The sequence below is a fragment of the Gopherus flavomarginatus genome, chromosome 7 (assembly GCF_025201925.1).
Source record: "Gopherus flavomarginatus isolate rGopFla2 chromosome 7, rGopFla2.mat.asm, whole genome shotgun sequence".
Classification (NCBI taxonomy): Eukaryota; Metazoa; Chordata; order Testudines; family Testudinidae; genus Gopherus; species Gopherus flavomarginatus.
Genome location: NC_066623.1, coordinates 105,731,441 through 105,748,558, shown reverse-complemented (window position 1 = coordinate 105,748,558; position 17,118 = coordinate 105,731,441). Strand labels below are relative to the sequence as shown.

Sequence of the window (17,118 nt, the reverse complement as noted above, 5' to 3'; positions counted from 1 at the left end):
TCCCTGTTTATAAGGTATTTGTGACAAGTTTACAAAGCCAAAACCATAACCTGAGAAAGGATGGCTATAGGTCTGTGGTAAATTAGCAGCTTTATTGCTGTAGTAGCGCTCAGATTATTTGCTTGAAATAACTGAGCAAAAGCAGAGAGGCTCTTTCAGGATACTGAAACGTCACTCACTGGGTTGCTGAATTGAGTGAGAGGTAGGGAGGAATTGTGGGGCACCAAATCACCAATGGATCCAGGGTTGCTCTTCAGTATGTGGATTTATATATAATGTGAATATGATTTTGTTTGTCTTTCAGCTTGTGGTTATTGGAATGCGAAATCACCCTCTGAACTTGCCTGTGCAGTTAGCAGCAAGTGCATGTGTATTTAACTTAACCAAGCAAGATTTAGCAGCAGGCATGCCTGTTCGACTACTGGCTGATGTCACTCACTTACTCCTTAAGGCCATGGAACATTTTCCCAACCATCAACAGGTAAAAATAGTGGGTTTCTTTTTTCTGTGGATTTCTCATCCTAACAGAAGGCCTAATAATAGAAATACAACCCAGGTGCTGTGATGTGTTTCTGCTTTGAGACTATTTTAATGCTATGAAGTATTAAATGTAAGCTAAATAGAGCCTCAGCTTTCTTGTAAACTTGATGGAGATCTAACCATCCCTGTAGATGTTGCAAAACAATATGAACTTAACAGAGAAGAGGCAAGTTCTGACTCTACCTCAACGATGGCCTTGAACAGATATACCCAGATGTGTTTGTGTACAGTATGCACACCTGATATATTGTAACTTGAAAGGCTGCTCTTTGTGACAGTTTTACTCTTAGACTGCAGTACATTAATATAATCATGATGCATGACAAAATTTGTAGAAGTGCAGTCGGATAGTTAACTTACTAGAATTAAGGATCTGTGGTTGTACTATTGCTATGAACTGCGTCACTGTACGGTGAGATCCCACCCAACATGCACTAATAGCAGCTGCATCTTTCCACTGACAAACACGTGGGCAAGGAATGTCTAGTGCCTTTCTGTCCTTGATTTTTGCATTCCCTGGAGTCACATCCCTGTTGAACTCTCTGCCTCATAGCAGTGCAGTTTGTAGAAGCAATGTTCCTCTAGCATGGCTTTTTTAAAGACTTTATTTTACTGAAATCAAACTAATCACCAAGGACAGTAAGAGGCAAATAAAAGAATAATGCCTATTGTCATCTTTATCAGCCATTGTATGCACAAAACTCAGTAACTGTGCTAAACATTTCCTCACCCAGCAAAAAAGCAAAGAACCAGAACAGAAAGGAGAGACACAAACAGGAGAGATACCACCGTTAGATATCTGACAGCTATGTCCCAGTGGTTATCGCCATGATATCATTATCCAGGCAGGATTGAGTTAAGTAAAAGTCCAGAACTGATTGTGTTGTCCTTTACAAAAACAGCCCTAAAGTTTCTGGTAGAGAATTTTGGATATATGGGTACCACTTCTCTCTATATTAATTAGTTAATTCCAACTATACATACGATGGGAGCTAATTTAGCTACGAGTCAGGAAAAAGATCTTGGAGTCATCGTGGCTAGTTCTCTGAAGATGTCCACGCAGTGTGCAGAGGCGATCAAAAAAGCAAACAGGATGTTAGGAATCATTAAAAAGGAGATAGAGAATAAGACTGAGAATATACTATTGCCCTTATATAAATCCATGGTGCGCCCACATCTCGGATGCTGTGTGCAGGTGTGGTCTCCTCACCTCAAAAAAGATATTCTGGCACTGGAAAGGGTTCAGAAAGGGGCAGCTAAAATGACTAGGGGTTTGGAGAGGGTCCCATATGAGGAGAGATTGAGGAGGCTGGGACTTTTCAGCTTGGAAAGGAGGAGACTAGGGGGGATATGATAGAGGTATATTAAATCATGAGTGATGAGAAAGTGGATAAGGAAAAGTTATTTACTTATTCCCATAATGCAAGAACTAGGGGTCACTAAACGAAATTAATAGGCAGTACGTTTAAAACAAATAAAAAGGAAGTTCTTCACGCAGCGCACAGTCAATTTGTGGGACTCCTTGCCTGAGGAGGTTGTGAAGGCTAGGACTATAACGGTGGTTGAATAGATTCATGGTAGTTAGGTCCGTAGATGGCTATTAGCCAGGAGGGTAAAGAGTGGTGTCCCTAGCCTCTGTTCGTTAGAGGATGGAGATGGATGGCAGGAGAGATCACTTGATCATTGCCTGTTAGTTTCACTCCCTCTGGGGCACCTGGCATTGGCCACTGTCGGTAGACAGATACTGGGCTAGATGGACCTTTGGTCTGACCCGATATGGCCATTCTTATGTTCTTATATGTTGCCTGTGGATTATTGCTCAGTAAAGCATAATTAATGTAATGTATTGGAGGAAAGCTTTCCTCCAAAGAGAAAGGTGGAAACTTCTTATACAGTCCCTAATTACAAAACTCATTTTGGATGATGAGCCGCAAAGTAGCATTAGGCCTAGCAGGATTTGCTTGTGAGATGTTTCAAAGAGGTCAGACTAGTTGAAAAGTGTGGAAGTTATATCACATTCCATAGGCTGTGAGGAATGAATGCCTACCTTTTTCCAAAAGTTAGCAAATGCCTGATATAATGAAAGAGGCTGCCATTCTTGACGGTATGTTTTGGACAATTCTCAGTCTAAAATGTCAACTTTAGAGACTGTGTACTGGGGGCAAATAAGCCCTGTTTTTAATATGGTACAGTGTTTCCCTTCCACCATGGGTCTAGAGCAGTGATAATCAGACTGGTGCAACTGGCTCTTTAATGTGGGTACGTCTTCACTACCCGCCGTATTGGTGGGTAGCAATCGATTGCTTGGGGATCGATATATCGCGTCTCATCTAGATGCGATATATCGATCCCCGAAGGCGCTTATATCGATTCCGTAACTCCTCCAACCCGAACGGAGTTGCGGAATCGACAGGGGGCGCCGCGGACATCGATCCCGCGCCATGAGGACGGTGAGTAATCCGATCTTAGATACCTCGACCTCAGCTACGTTATTCACGTAGCTGAAGTTGCATATCTAAGATGGATTTTCCCCCGTAGTGTAGACCAGCCCTGTGTCTCCTATGGCTCTTTGCAGCACATGATATTAAAACACTCGCTGATTTAATTATTAACCAATCAGGATGCTTTTACTGTGTTATTAACTAATTAAAATATCAGCTTGCCTAAAGTTATTAACTTATTTGCTCTGAGAATAATATTTAGTTGATATATATATTTCTCCTGTCATTCACGCTATTGTGGCTCTTTTGGGTAATGTTGATCGCTAATTTGGCTCCTGAATCACTGAGGTCTGAGTATTACTAGTCTAGACCAGAGATCTCAAACTCAGATCACCACGAGGGCCCCATAAGGACTAGTACATTGGCCTGAGGGCCGCATCACTGAAATCTTTTCATACAACGATACAAAAGTATAGCCAAAAATGAAAAAAATAGAGTAATATAGTATACTATTAAAAGACAGTGTACTGTATTAACTTTATAAAAACTCTGATTTAAAGAGGGGTTTTAATAAAACATAAACACCTGTAACTATTCTTTATCTGGTGAGTAACACTGATGATGATCTACACTAACAGTCTATCAACATAGCTGTAATGCCAGGAACTTTTTAAAGTAACTATTCATATAAAATACATTGCCACTTTTAACAAACATTCTTCGCAACTACTCACAGTAAAGAATTATATGTGCTGAACTTCATACCTCAGACTGCTCGTCCAGTCCATGAGGCGAGGCCCCGCCCCTTCCCTGCCTTTTTCCACCCCTTCCCTGCACCCTTTCCATCCCCTTCCCCAAAGTCCCCACCCCAACTCCGCCCTCTCTCTGCCCCTGTCCCAGGGGTGGGCAAACTTTTTGGGCAGAGGGCCACATCTGGGTGGGGAAATTGTATGCAGAGTCGGGGCAGGGAGTTGGAGTGCGGGGTGTGTGAGGGGGTGTGATGTGCAGGAAGGGGCTCAAAGCAAGGGACTGGGGCAGAAGATGGGTGTGCAGTGTATGGGGGGCTCAGGGAAGGGGGTTGGGGTGCAGGAGGGGTGTGAGGTGCAGGCAAGGGGCTTAGGGCAGGGAGCTGAGGGGCAAGGTGCAGGAGGGCTTTGGGCTCCGGGCTGGCAGCGGCACACACTGGGGCCAGGGCAGGCTCCCTGCCTGCTTGCCCTGTCCCCGGCCCCGTGCCGCTCCAGGAAGTGCTGCGGCCCCTGGGGGAGGGGCGGTTGAGGGCTCCGTGTATGCTGTTCTTGCTGTGCCTTCAAGTACCTCCCCTGAAGCTCCCATTGGCTGCAGTTCCCTGTTCCTGGCCAATAGGAGCTGCGGGGGGCGGGGGCGATGCCGGAAGGCAAGAGCAATGCATGGAGCCCTCTGCCTGGAGCCAAAGCCCTGAGGGGCTGGTTACGGCCCGCGGGCCGTAGTTTGCTCACCCCTGCCCTATTCCAACCCCTTCCCCAAATCCATGTTCTGGCCCTGCCTCTTCTCCACCTCCTCCCCTGAGCCATGTCCCCAGTCTCCTACTCCCCTCTCCCTCCAAAAGTCCTAAGCACTGGGAGGTTAGGCGAAGGAGCAGAGATGCGGCGTGCAAGGGGGAGGGGAGCTTGGCTGCCAGCGGAGTCACTGCCTATGGAAGGCCGCAGGAAATAACTCCATGGGCCGTGTGTTTGAGACCCCAGTCTAGACAATTTTGCTACAGACCTGTTTTTCCAAATATTTTGGGGGTATTTCTTTACCCAAAGCTACTTCCAATGGTTTTCTAGTATTTTCCTCTGTTGGCAACAAATTAACTATTTTTTTAGTATGGATTTTAGAGATCATGAATGATTTGTAGATCTCATTAATTGTGATAGGAGAACTGGCCTGGAGTGCTCTGTTTTGGGATATAGCTTTGAAGAAAGTTACGGATTTTTTTAAAACTGTTTCTCCCACCTTATTGGACCATTGAGTTTAATTGTAAGAGGAAGAAATGTTCTAGGTGCAAGACTATAGTACAGCCAATTATATCTCTGTAGCCATGTCTACTTGGCTCTTATTAAGTTGTTGACCCTGCCCATTCGGAGGTCAGTTATTAATAGTCATTGTAAGAAACTTTAATTAACAACAAGAAATTGACATTGTACAACTTGACACCACTTTCACACCAAAAAGGCCTTTATAGTTTGTATTGGGTAAAGAGACCATGCGAAACTTGACTCCCCAGTATTGTATGGCACATTCTCTCTAGTGAAGAGGGTGTTATTGTTATGTAAAGGACTTTGTTTTGTTCTAGAAAAATGTGCGTGTTTTTGATTTGACACTTCTCTTGTTTAGAAGTATAGCCATTTACAGTACAGTACATGATCCATCAAACTCCACAATTCTGATGTAACAAGGAAGCGCTTTGAAATTTTTGTATTTTTCTGCTGAACACTTTTTTGATCTCATACAGCTGCAGAAGAACTGCCTTCTTTCACTATGCAGTGACAGGATCCTTCAGGATGTTCCATTTAACAGGTAAATTTAATCCTGTTAATTAAAATGGCATGTAGAGTAACATATCAGTGGGTTTTGGTGGTTGTTTCTTAATCTCCTGGATTGTAGTGTTTTATTTTTGAAATATGCTAATTGTTAGCCTAGTCTCAGGAAGAATAGAACTCTGCCATTTTGGAGACCAGATATTGATTCATAGGGTTAGATTCTGATGTCAGATCCCGTAGTAACTCACGTGTGTATACATGAAAAATTTTTGGGCCCATAATTCATAATTATATGGATTATAGGTCTGAAAAAATCCTTGTCTAGACAAAGGAATTGACTTCAGTTAAATTACTCCAGCTCTGCACTGGTAATAGAGGTCAGAATTTAATCCCCAGTTTGCTGACTCTCTGGAATTGGGGAAGTGAAGTTTTGTCATTTTGCAGTGGTCCCTTTATTTAGAAACGTTGTTTGAAGGCTTTGGAGGGTTTGCATCCAACATGCCTAGGTCAGATGATGAAGGATAAAGAAAGTGAGGGGTTATCTCTGGTCTTCAGCCAATTCTCCTTCAGCTCTTTACAGAAGAGGACCTTGTGCTTTTATATTAAACGTCTAGTAAAAGAGACACTGGGGGAGCGATCCTGAAATCTGAGTAACCCCTGTGATCTTGGCCTAAATGAAGATTTTATATTTTCTGTAGCAGGCTGGCAAACTGTAAGCTCTTCACATTTTCAGTAGACAGATTTCTGTTGGTGGTGTTCCTTGGCTTACCTAAAGGCTGTTGTAAAAGCTGATGTTGAAACTTTTCTGAGGGTATGTCTGTGCTACCCACTGGTTCAGCAGGTAATTGATCCAGTGGGGGTTGATTTATCACATCTAGTCTAGACTGGTACGTAGACCCCCGAGCACTCTCCCATCGACTCCTGTACTCCACTGCTGCGAGAGGCGCAGGCGAAGTTAACTGGGGAGCGGCAGCAGTGGATTCACCACAGTGAAGTAGGTCTAAGTATGTCGACTTCAGCTACATTATTCATGTAGCTGAAGTTGCGTAACTTAGATTGATTCCCCCCTCCGCCCCCCAGGGTAGGCCAGGTCTTTGTGTTGCTCTGTAAGTTTCACTCATTGTGTGGGCCTGAGACTAGCTTTGCCTGCTCTTAATTCCAATGTTCACTTCCACCTGGTTGGGACAAAGCACAGTGCTTCCGATTTCTACTGCATGGGGGATCCTGGTCTGATGTGCGGTGTGTATGTTCTGTTTCAAAGGCTTATGCAATTTCTGTTCTGAAAATAAAAACTGTTAACTTTCAGATTTGAAGCAGCCAAGCTTGTTATGCAGTGGCTATGTAACCATGAAGATCAAAATATGCAGAGGATGGCAGTGGCTATAATCTCCATTCTAGCTGCAAAGGTACAAGACTTATAAATGTAGAAGTGCTGAAGTATAATTTCTCAGGTCCTGATGAATTTTCTGGTATTCACCTAATGTTTTTGTTTATAGCTTTCAACTGAGCAAACAGCTCAACTTGGTGCAGAGCTCTTCATTGTTAGGGTAAGTCCAATGCTGTCTCTTACAAATTGCTACCCTGGATCTCCTATTTTAAACCATTTTGAAATTGACTACAGTTAGATGTATTCTATTAAACTAAAAATAAGCAGTTAAATTTTACCTTCTGTCAGTACTGCTACCAGGAAAAGATTGGCATTCCAGACTGTCAGGAAAGGACTCTGTCACCATGTTAATGAGGGTGGCCTTTAGGCCCAGCTAAATAGAAGCCAAAGTAAATAACTTGATTGTGTCAGGACATAAATGACTGCAGCATGGATGGAAAACTCAACTCTTGACTCAAACTTTTTATTATTTGCAATTAACTTTACCTTGAAAACAAGCTCGCTTGGACATGTTTACTTTGCCATGCAGGTACAGTACATAAGACCACGTGGTATCAGCTGGCTGCAGCAATACATAGAGGTTAAACTAGGTATCTCACACCTTTTTTTAAAAAGTTCAACATGTTTTTACTGGAGTTTGGAATAAAATTGTAACACTGAACAAACTATCAGAAGTCATTGTGGGACCTGGTTTCAGGAGCAGTTTGATGGCTTCAACTTCAGGGCAGTGGAAATACACATTTAAGAAATGGCTCTCTCAATTTCTTGAGAGAAACTATAACGCAAAACACATCTCTGATGGCGCCTTACTTATGGCCAGCCAGTGTGCCAAACGACATTCCCTAATGTCTGTGCAGGATACATGTTCAAGAGGAAGCTATTGATCAATTATAAATCTGAATTCTCTTCAAAAGAAATTAGGGGTCTTAATGGAATTCATTAGAGAACTAAAAAAGTCAGACTCATGATCCAGTTTATTTGATGCAAGTCACTAAAAGTAGTGGCTACTAGTTATTAAACACTCAGAGGCTTAAATTAGTATTTAATATTTTCCCCTACCAGCCTTAGTTTAATGTTTTTTTCTTTTTTTTAAATGTGCAATAGAATATTTAAGAAAAATTGCCACTGCTTGAAACAATCAAACAGAGGTGGTCGTCTTGTACAGTTGGCCCATAACAATCCTGGAAGAGGTTTAAGAGGTAGAGAGATGGAAAAAAAACCACAACCCATAAGCATGTAGGAACAAAATTAAAAAGTCCAAGGTCCAAAACAAGATTAAACTAGCTAGGGACAAAAAAAAAAAAGTTTTCTTCTTACCCTTTACAAATACATTAAAAGCAAAAGGGAGACCAAGGACAGGTAGGCCCATTACTCAACAAGGAGGGAAAGGCAATAACAGAAAACGCAGCAATTTTTTTGCCTCCTTTTTCACCAAAAAGGTTAGCAGTGATTGGACATTAAACACAGTGAACATCAGTTTAAATGGGATAGGATCTGAGGCTAAAATAGGGAAAGAACAAGTTAAGAATTATGTAGACAAATTAGATGTCTTCAGGTTGGCAGGACCCAATGAAATACATCCAGAATATTGAAGGAACTGGCAGAAGAGACTTCTGAGCATCTAGTGATTATTTTGAGAGCTCATGGAAAGATCCCAGAGGACTGGAAAAGAGAACATATTGTACTTATCTGTTTTAAAAAAAAAAAAAAGAATAAGGACAACCAATGGAATTATAGATCAGTTATTTTATCCTCGGTACCAGGAAAGATAATAGAGCAAATAATCAAACAATCAGCTTGTAAGCACCTAGAAGATAAGGTGATAAGGGACAGTCAACATAGATTTGTCAAAAAAAAAAAATTGTCAAACCAACCTAACATACTACTTTGACAGGATAGCAAGCCTTGTGGATGGGGGAGGAAAGCAGTAGATGTAAATCTTGACTTTAGTAAGGTTTTTTGATACTGTCTCATAAACGAGGGACATATACCTTAGATGAATCTACTGTAAGATGGATGCACAACTGGTTGGAAAACTGAACTCAGAGTAGTTATTAATGGTCCACAGTCAGGCTGGAAGGGCATACTGAGTGGGGTCCCTCAGGGATCTGTCCTGAGTCTGATACTATTCGATATCTTAAAAAATGATTTGGATAATGGCATAGAAAATACACTTTCAAAGTTTGTGGACAATACCAGGCGGGGAGGGATTGCAAGCACTTTGGAGGACAGGATTAGAATTCAAAATGATCTTGGCAAACTGGAAAGATGGTCTGAAATAAATAGGATGGAATTCAATACGGACAAATCCAAAGAACTACTCTTAGGAAGGAATAATCAATTGCATAAATACAAAATGGTAAATGACTGCATAGGATGGAGTATTGTAGAAAAGGATCTAGGGGGTTATACTGGATCACAAACTAAATATAAGTCAACAATGTAATACTATTGCCAAAAAAGCTGACATCATTCTGGGATATATTAGCAGAAGTGTTGTAAGCAAGACATAAAACCAATTCTTCCACTGTACTCAGCACTGCTAAGGCCTCCTCTGGAGTATTATGTCCAGTTCTGGCCACCACACTTTAGGAAAGCTCTGGACTTCCTCAAATTTGTCCAGATAAGAGCAACAAAATCATTAAAAGTCTAGGAAACATGATCTATAAGGAAAGATTGTGGGGGGGGAAAAAGTGGGTTTGTTTAGTCTGGAGAAAAGAAGATTGAGGGGAGACGTAAGTCTTCAAGTACACCTCTACCCTGATATAACGTGACCCAATATAACACGAATTCGGATATAACACGGTAAAGCAGTGCTCGGGGGGGCGGGGTGCTGCGCACTCCAGTAGATCAAAGCAAGTTAGTTATAATGCGGTTTCACCTATAACGGAGTAAGATTTTTTGGCTCCTGAGGACAGCATTATATTGAGGTAGAGGTATATGTAAAAGGTTGTTACAAAGAGGAGGGTGACAAATTGTTCTCTTTATCCAGTGATGACAGGACAAGAAACATTGGGCTTAAATTGTCGCAAAGGAAATTTAGGTTAGACATTAGGAAAAGCTTCCTAACAGTAAGAAATGTTGAGGACTGGAAATAATTACTTAAGAAGGTTGTGGAATCTCCATAATTGGAGATGTTCTTTCATTTAAGAACATGTTAAACACCTGTAAAGGATGGTGTAGAGCAAGGGTAGGCAACCTGTGGCACGTGTGCCAGAGACGGCACACGAGCTGATTTTCAGTGGCCACCGGTCCAGGGGGCTCTGCATTTTAAGTTAATTTTAAATGAAGCTTCTTAAACATTTTAAAAACCTTATTTACTTAACATACAACAATAGTTTAGTTATATATTATAGACTTTTAGAAAGAGACCTTCTAAAAACATTAAAATGTATTACTGGCAAGCGAAACCTTAAATTAGAGTGAATAAATAAAGATTCGGCACGCCACTTCTGGTGTACATAATACTTGGTCCTATCTCAGTACAGGGAACTGCACTAGATGACCTATCAAAATCTCTTCCAGTCCTACATTTCTATGATGCTATGAATATGCTTGCTCTCTTTATAAAAGAATGCAAGCATACGGTATATAGGAAAATAATTGGGAGAAATATACAGAAAAACTGACTGTGTTAATCACTTAAGTTTATAAATCTCCGTTCTAATCAGAAATGCAGTTACCCTAGTCATTGGCCTAGTCTGTGCATAAGTAAACAAAGATGATACAGGAATAGAGCAAACAACTTCAAAGCTAACTGTCCTTTTTGTTTTTCCCTTTTCAGCAACTTCTACAAATAGTTAAGCAGAAAACAAATCAGAATCTAGTGGATACTACACTCAAGTTTACACTGAGTGCACTTTGGAATCTCACTGATGAATCTCCAACCACATGTAGGCACTTTATTGAAAATCAGGGTCTAGAACTCTTCATGAGAGTCTTAGAGGTGAGGACTATGTTTTGTGCAGTGGATTGCATTCCTTGGTTCTAAAATTTCAGCATTAACAAACCATTATTTTGTGGCTTACATAAGCTATATTTCACTTTACAGTCTTTCCCATCTGAGTCGTCTATCCAACAGAAAGTTCTTGGCCTTCTGGTAAGAATAGAAAAATAATAAATTTCACAGAAATACAAGTTGTTCTTAATTGTCTCCCTATTTAATTTCTATTTGAGAATTGGCTTAGAACATACACTGTTAATTATACTTTCTTTTCTTAACCTTTAATCTTACATACTAGGTTCTTGTGAGCTATGAATTTGACATCATGATTTTTAGACTACACTGCCAGTGTTCCCAAAGAACCACCTTATGTAGGAGTGGCTATTTAATAGTTATTATAGACAGTCTGAGCCTTCAGGGAAGGGTAGGGAGTAGTTCTCAGATGACTTCAAGTACTCAAAAGAAGGTTAAAGGGTGAAAGTCAATGGGACTTGAGGGTCCTAAATCACACTGGGTAAATTCTCAAAAAGATCAGTTTAGAAGTTTTTTTTTTTATTCTTTTTTTAAAAAGAGCATAAATAACTTAGTGACCTGTGTCTTAATGGTTTGAGGGAGTCTTTCATGGAAGGGAATGTTTTGAGATAGGAAGGGAAAGCCATTAACTTTTAGACAAATTCAGAGTAAAATGGGGGAGATTTTCAAAGGCAAGATTCACAATTAGATGCCTAGCTCCCATCTATGACTTTGAAATTTGCCTCTAATATCAATACATATAACTGAGTTGAAGTTAGACACCCATTAATACATCATTATTTCTATTGATATCTTTTCAATTCTTTTTTCCTACAGAATAACATAGCAGAAGTGAAAGAGCTACATTCTGAGCTAATGTGGAAGGACTTTATAGACCACATCAGTAAACTACTGCACAGTGTTGAGGTAGAAGTCAGTTACTTTGCAGCTGGGATTATTGCTCACTTGATATCTCGAGGAGAGCAGGCCTGGACATTGAGTCACGCTCAGAGGACATCTCTTCTTGAAGAACTGGTACAGAAATAGCTAAAAATATTCCCTGCTTTTGTGTTATATTAATGTTTAATTGCCTATAAATAGCATTAAGTATTTCAGCACTTGGTTCTCTATCTTGCAGCACTCAGCCATTTTGAATTGGCCAACGCCAGAATGTGAGATGGTTGCCTACAGGTAACTACTGCCTTGATTTAAAGTTTGGAAAATACTAACTCTAGCACCCTTCAGCTTGCTCTAAAAATTACAGATCCGTGCCTGAAGCATTGTAGGTTGACTGCCAAACATTGTCCCCATGACCAAAACCAGGCTTCTGGACTGTAACCTCTAGTATCTCACCTTGGACAAGGTGGCTTGACCTTTGGGAGTGATGAGAGAAATGAGTCAGCCTGGGTCTTCTTTCAGAGCCAGATATAGGGCTGTTCTTTTCCTGTCTCCTACTACAACCAACCTTACCTCTTTAGGTAAACTTTCAAATTAATGTTCAAAGGACCATATGAAGAAATTAAACAGCATATTAGCTATTGAGCTACAGTAATATTGGGTGGTATTGTAGGCCATAGATTCTGGGTTTTAAGGCTGGAAAGGACCATTAGATCATCTTGTATGACCTCTCCTATAACACAGGCCAGGTACTCCTGCCTGTAAGTAATAGCCTCAGATGCTGTGGCAGGGGTGGGCAAACTATGGCCCGTGGGCCAGATCCGGCCCCTCAGGACTTTGGATCCAGCCCACAGGATTGCCCCCCCATGCTGCTGCGGGCCCGGCGCCACTCTCAGAAGTGGACCCCGGGCGAGGGGTCAGAGGGCTCCGTGTGTGTTGCCCTTGCCTCCAGGCATCGCTCCCCCCCAGATCCCATTGGCCGGGAATGAGGAACCGTGGCCAGTGGCAGGTTGGGGTTGAGGGTACCTGGAGGCGCAGCAAGGGCAGTGCCCACAGAGCCCTCCACTTCCCCTCCTCCAATAGGCGGCAGCACTTCCTGGAACGGCGTGGGGCCGGGAACAGGGCAGGCATGCAGGGAGCCTGCCCTGTCCCCAGTGCGCTCTGCTGCCACCCCGGAGCTGCTTTAGATAAGCGGCACCGGGTCGGAGCTCGAACCCCTCCTGCATCCTGCCCCCCTAACCCCCTGCCCTAAGCCCCCTGCCTGCACCCCACCTCCCTGCCCTGAGCCCCCTCGTATACCCTGCACCCCTCCTGCACCCCAACCTCTGCCCTGAGCCCCCTCCCGCAGTCTGGACCCCTGCCCTGAGGCCCCTCCTGCACTCCGCACCTTTTCCTCTGCCCCAATCCCTTGCCCTGAGCCCCTTCCTGCACACCACACCCCGCCCCACGCTCACTCCCTCCCTCCCTCCCGAACCCCAACCCCCTGCCCTGGCCCTGCATACAATTTCCGCACCCAGATGTGGCCCTCGGCCCAAAAAGTTTGCCCGCCCCTGTGCTATGGCTTAGTCGTGATTTACTGATAAATAAGATAAATAAACTATCTTAAGCACTGGGAACAAAAGTCAAATACAGCATCCAAGACTCTAACACAGCCATTAGACCCAAAGTGGGTTGGGACCTTATTGCAATGGGGTTGCCAAGGCTGGTTTTTAGACTTGATGGGACCCAGGATCGAAGCCCGAGCCGCACCACCCGGAGCCAAAGGCCAAGCCTCACTGCCCGGGGCCAAAGCCAAAGCCCGAGGGCTTCAACCCTGGATAGTGAGGCTCAGGCTTTGGCCCCCTCACCTGGGCAGTGGAGCTTGGGCTTTGGCTCCTCCGCCCTGGGTAGTGGGGCTTGGGCAAGCTCAGGCTTTGGTCCCCCCTCCCGGGGTCATGTAGTAGTTTTTGTTGTCAGATGGGGGTCGTGGTGCAATGAAGTTTGAGAACCCCTGCTCTAACATATCACAAAGGTCTTTCTTACCTAGACCCTTAACTAAATACGTAGTGAAGGTATGGGCTCGGTAGTAATGGTATCCAGTATCCAAATGAATTGATGAGCATCTGTATTTGTTTTTTTATCTGTAGGTCTTTCAACCCTTTTTTCCCCCTACTTGGCTGCTTCATGACGCCTGGGGTTCAGCTGTGGGCAGTGTGGGCCATGCAGCATGTCTGCAGCAAAAACCGTATGTACTAAGATTAAAACCACATTTAAATTCCTTTCTCTTAACATATAGTCTACCAGGATAACTGAAAGAATCCAGGAAGTTCTAATGGTCTTCATCCTTAACTCTGGGAAAAGACATGTTAAGGTTTTGCTTAAAATAGGTGCAGAAACTCTTTTAAACTATGCTATTTTATCTACATGGATTTTGATATGCACATTAATTCAAAACAGATGCATGTTAAACAAATACTTCATTGGGCTTTCTAGAAATGAATTTTGTTCAGAAATTTCATTAATAAAATGCAAAGTTATGGACAACATAAATTCTCATTAAATTTAAACAAGAGCAAAGAGTATAGCAAGCAGTAATCTCCTGGGGTTTTATGGTCATCCGGTTCTTCTTCGAGTGCTTGTTCATGTCAATTCCATTCTAAGTGTGTGCGTGTCCACATGCACAGTCGTCGGAGACTTTTACCTTAGCAGTATCTGGCGGGTTGGCTGCGGCACCCCATTGAGTGCTGCACTCATTTGGCGGAATATCAGGCACCACCGACCTTCTTACCACTCATGATGGCTGTTTGGAACGCCTTGTCTTGCATTGCAAAAATATTAGCAGTTTTTTCAGCCCATTGTTCTGTCTCCTCTGTAGTTAGTTTTAGGTACTTTAGTTTGACCATTAAGTTAAGTGTTAGATAGTTTTAGTAGTTAGAGTCCCAACTGGGACTTCGCTGCAGTGCGGGGCATGTCCCGTTCCCAAGGCTTTAAGCCATATTCATCGTGTACCCAGCTGATGCCTATTAGTGACCCCCCGATAGCTGTTTGAAGTGTCTGGCGGAATTGCACAGAAAAGACAAGTTCAGGATCTGCAAGAACTTTCACCTTTGAACTCAAAAGGAGTGGGATATCTGCTTGAGGGCAGAAGGGTGTAGACCAGGCCTAAAAATGCTGACGTCATATATAGTTGAAACGTGTGTTACATACCTTTTTAAATCAATAATACAAATGGTCAGAAATACGGAGTTTTGTATTGGGAGGAGAGGTGCATTCCTGGCAACTTACAGTAGGTACCATTTTAAAAAGTCGCATTTATCAATGGTCAGCGCACTGGGTTCCTGTGAATTTTTTTCCTATTTACAGAATGAGGTAATATTAATGTTGTGATATCTCCCATACTATGTCATGGTAACTGATACATACAGCAGTCACCAATAACAGCAGTTTGTCTGTTTAGGTACGTACTTAGATCACATTGGCATGTGAATGCTAAAAATATGAGAGTGTATCATTGCAGCACAAATGAGAGAGAGAGAAAAGTATTATCCACATTTTATAGGGTGTCACAGGAAGTCAGTGGCAGAGCTGGGAATTGAACCCAGATGATATGAGGCCTAGTCAAAGATCTTAACCACAAGAGCTTTCTTTCCCATTACAATGAAACTTTACTGAATGACAATGCAGTTTTGCAGACACTTTTTCAAATTTCCTAAACGTTGACTGGAATAATAAATAGATCAGAGTTAACTCCAACACCTAAGTGTATTTCACAATTGGTTTTCTTCTATACAGACAGTTAACTTTTTTTTTTATATCTCATTTCAGCTGCCAGGTATTGCAACATGTTAATTGAAGAAGGTGGATTGCAGCACTTATACAACATCAAGGAAAACGGCCAAACTGATCCAGATGTCCAGCGAATTGCAATTGCCATTCTAGATAGCTTAGAAAAACATATTGTACGTCATGGGAGACCACCTCCATGTAAAAAGCAGCCACAAGCCAAACCAAACTGAAAGCTGCAGGTATAAGTTTGTAAGCCATCCTCTAATAATCCTTTATCACGTGTGTAGTTGGAGTTACTTGTACTACAGTGGTCACCAGTGAAGTTATTTGCTAACAATTGTGGTACTGGATACCACTTGTGGTAACTCTTGGGCAAATGTCTACTTTAATGACAACTTCTGAGGGGATCTATGATCAATGCTTGGTCTAGTCATACCTGTAGGATTACTGATGACTACAGCAAGATGGGACTTGAATAGTCTGGAATGCACATCCAAAAACAAACCTCTAGGAATATCTTGTTTTGTGACTTAATTGTGGGACAGAAAGCTTGTTTCATCCCTGTCATAGTTGAATATAGAACTGTTTACCAACTCCGTGTTTGGATAGAACTGTCTGCAAGAATGGTGAATTTCACAATCACAGCTTTAAACAAAAATTCATGCATGCACTCATGTAACTAAGGTAACCAGAATGTCCCGTCGTTTTTGGGCCCTCCATAAACCCAACTAAGTCTTCAAAACTCCTTTTCATGGGACCTGCAAGCTGTGTCCTTTGTCTCTCCAGCACTAGACTGTTGTCTTTTCCAGCTGTTGGCTTCCCATGACTCATCTATGCTGCCTCTGCAAGGTTAGGATTAGCACTGCTTTTGTCCAAATAGGAAACACTGAATTGGCTGCTTTGAAGGAAAGCAATATAGGTACAGGTGCAGTGGGGGACAGGGGAAAGCTTGAAATACTAAGAGGATAAACTGAGTTTGACTTTCAAAACTTAAAACTAAGGTTTTTTAAGGAAGTGGTAGGAGAAGGAGGGAGCTCCACATCAGAGCTCAAAATATTAGTTGAAGTAAGATAGCCCTTCTCATCCCATGGAGCTGCATGTCCTGACAGGAGAACCAGGATATGCGGTCATCTTTTTATAACTGATTGATTGCTTTGCCATTTCTTGTACAGATTTTGTCAGTATTGTGCAGTGATTTGTATTCCAAATGCATTACAGTGCAAAATATAACCCAACATCATATATAAGGTCCTTTGTAAATTGCATTGTCGTGCGGAGTATGAAATTTTACATAAAGCTGTCAGTGGTAAAAACGTATTTCTTCCTCTGTTATTAATGAGTTTAAAAGCTGTGTTGAATGAAATGGAGATTCCACAGCATACAGATACTTGATTTAAATACAAGTGATGAAAACAAGCTACAACATGAGCTCAAATTCCCTTCATTTCAAAGCATTGTTTACTAATTCTCCTTGTACTATCAAATGGCTGTCTTCACATCTCCCTGCCAAACAATGGAACAGGACTCTACTATTGTTGAACTTATTGGCATTTTAGTTCTAATTCCTGAAGAGAGAATCGCTGTACTGTTTACCTTATGGGAAAGGGATGGCTGACACAACACGTCTTTACT

The 17,118-nt window shown here is 42.2% G+C and overlaps 1 protein-coding gene across 6 annotated transcripts in view; it reads left to right on the top strand.

The window, feature by feature from the left end:
• Positions 1–16,902, top strand: part of LOC127055454 (protein zyg-11 homolog B) — a 36,198-nt gene extending 19,296 nt beyond the window's left edge. For all 6 annotated transcript variants that reach the window (XM_050962427.1, XM_050962428.1, XM_050962430.1 and 3 more), the window contains 10 exons: positions 305–481; positions 5,455–5,519; positions 6,789–6,888; positions 6,979–7,029; positions 10,654–10,815; positions 10,921–10,968; positions 11,662–11,859; positions 11,963–12,015; positions 13,848–13,945; positions 15,526–16,902. In XM_050962427.1, coding sequence (XP_050818384.1) covers positions 305–481; positions 5,455–5,519; positions 6,789–6,888; positions 6,979–7,029; positions 10,654–10,815; positions 10,921–10,968; positions 11,662–11,859; positions 11,963–12,015; positions 13,848–13,945; positions 15,526–15,716 — 1,143 coding nt within the window. In that variant the 3' untranslated portion in view covers positions 15,717–16,902. The remainder of the gene's footprint in view (positions 1–304; positions 482–5,454; positions 5,520–6,788; positions 6,889–6,978; positions 7,030–10,653; positions 10,816–10,920; positions 10,969–11,661; positions 11,860–11,962; positions 12,016–13,847; positions 13,946–15,525) is intronic.
• Positions 16,903–17,118: the final 216 nt, after the last annotated feature.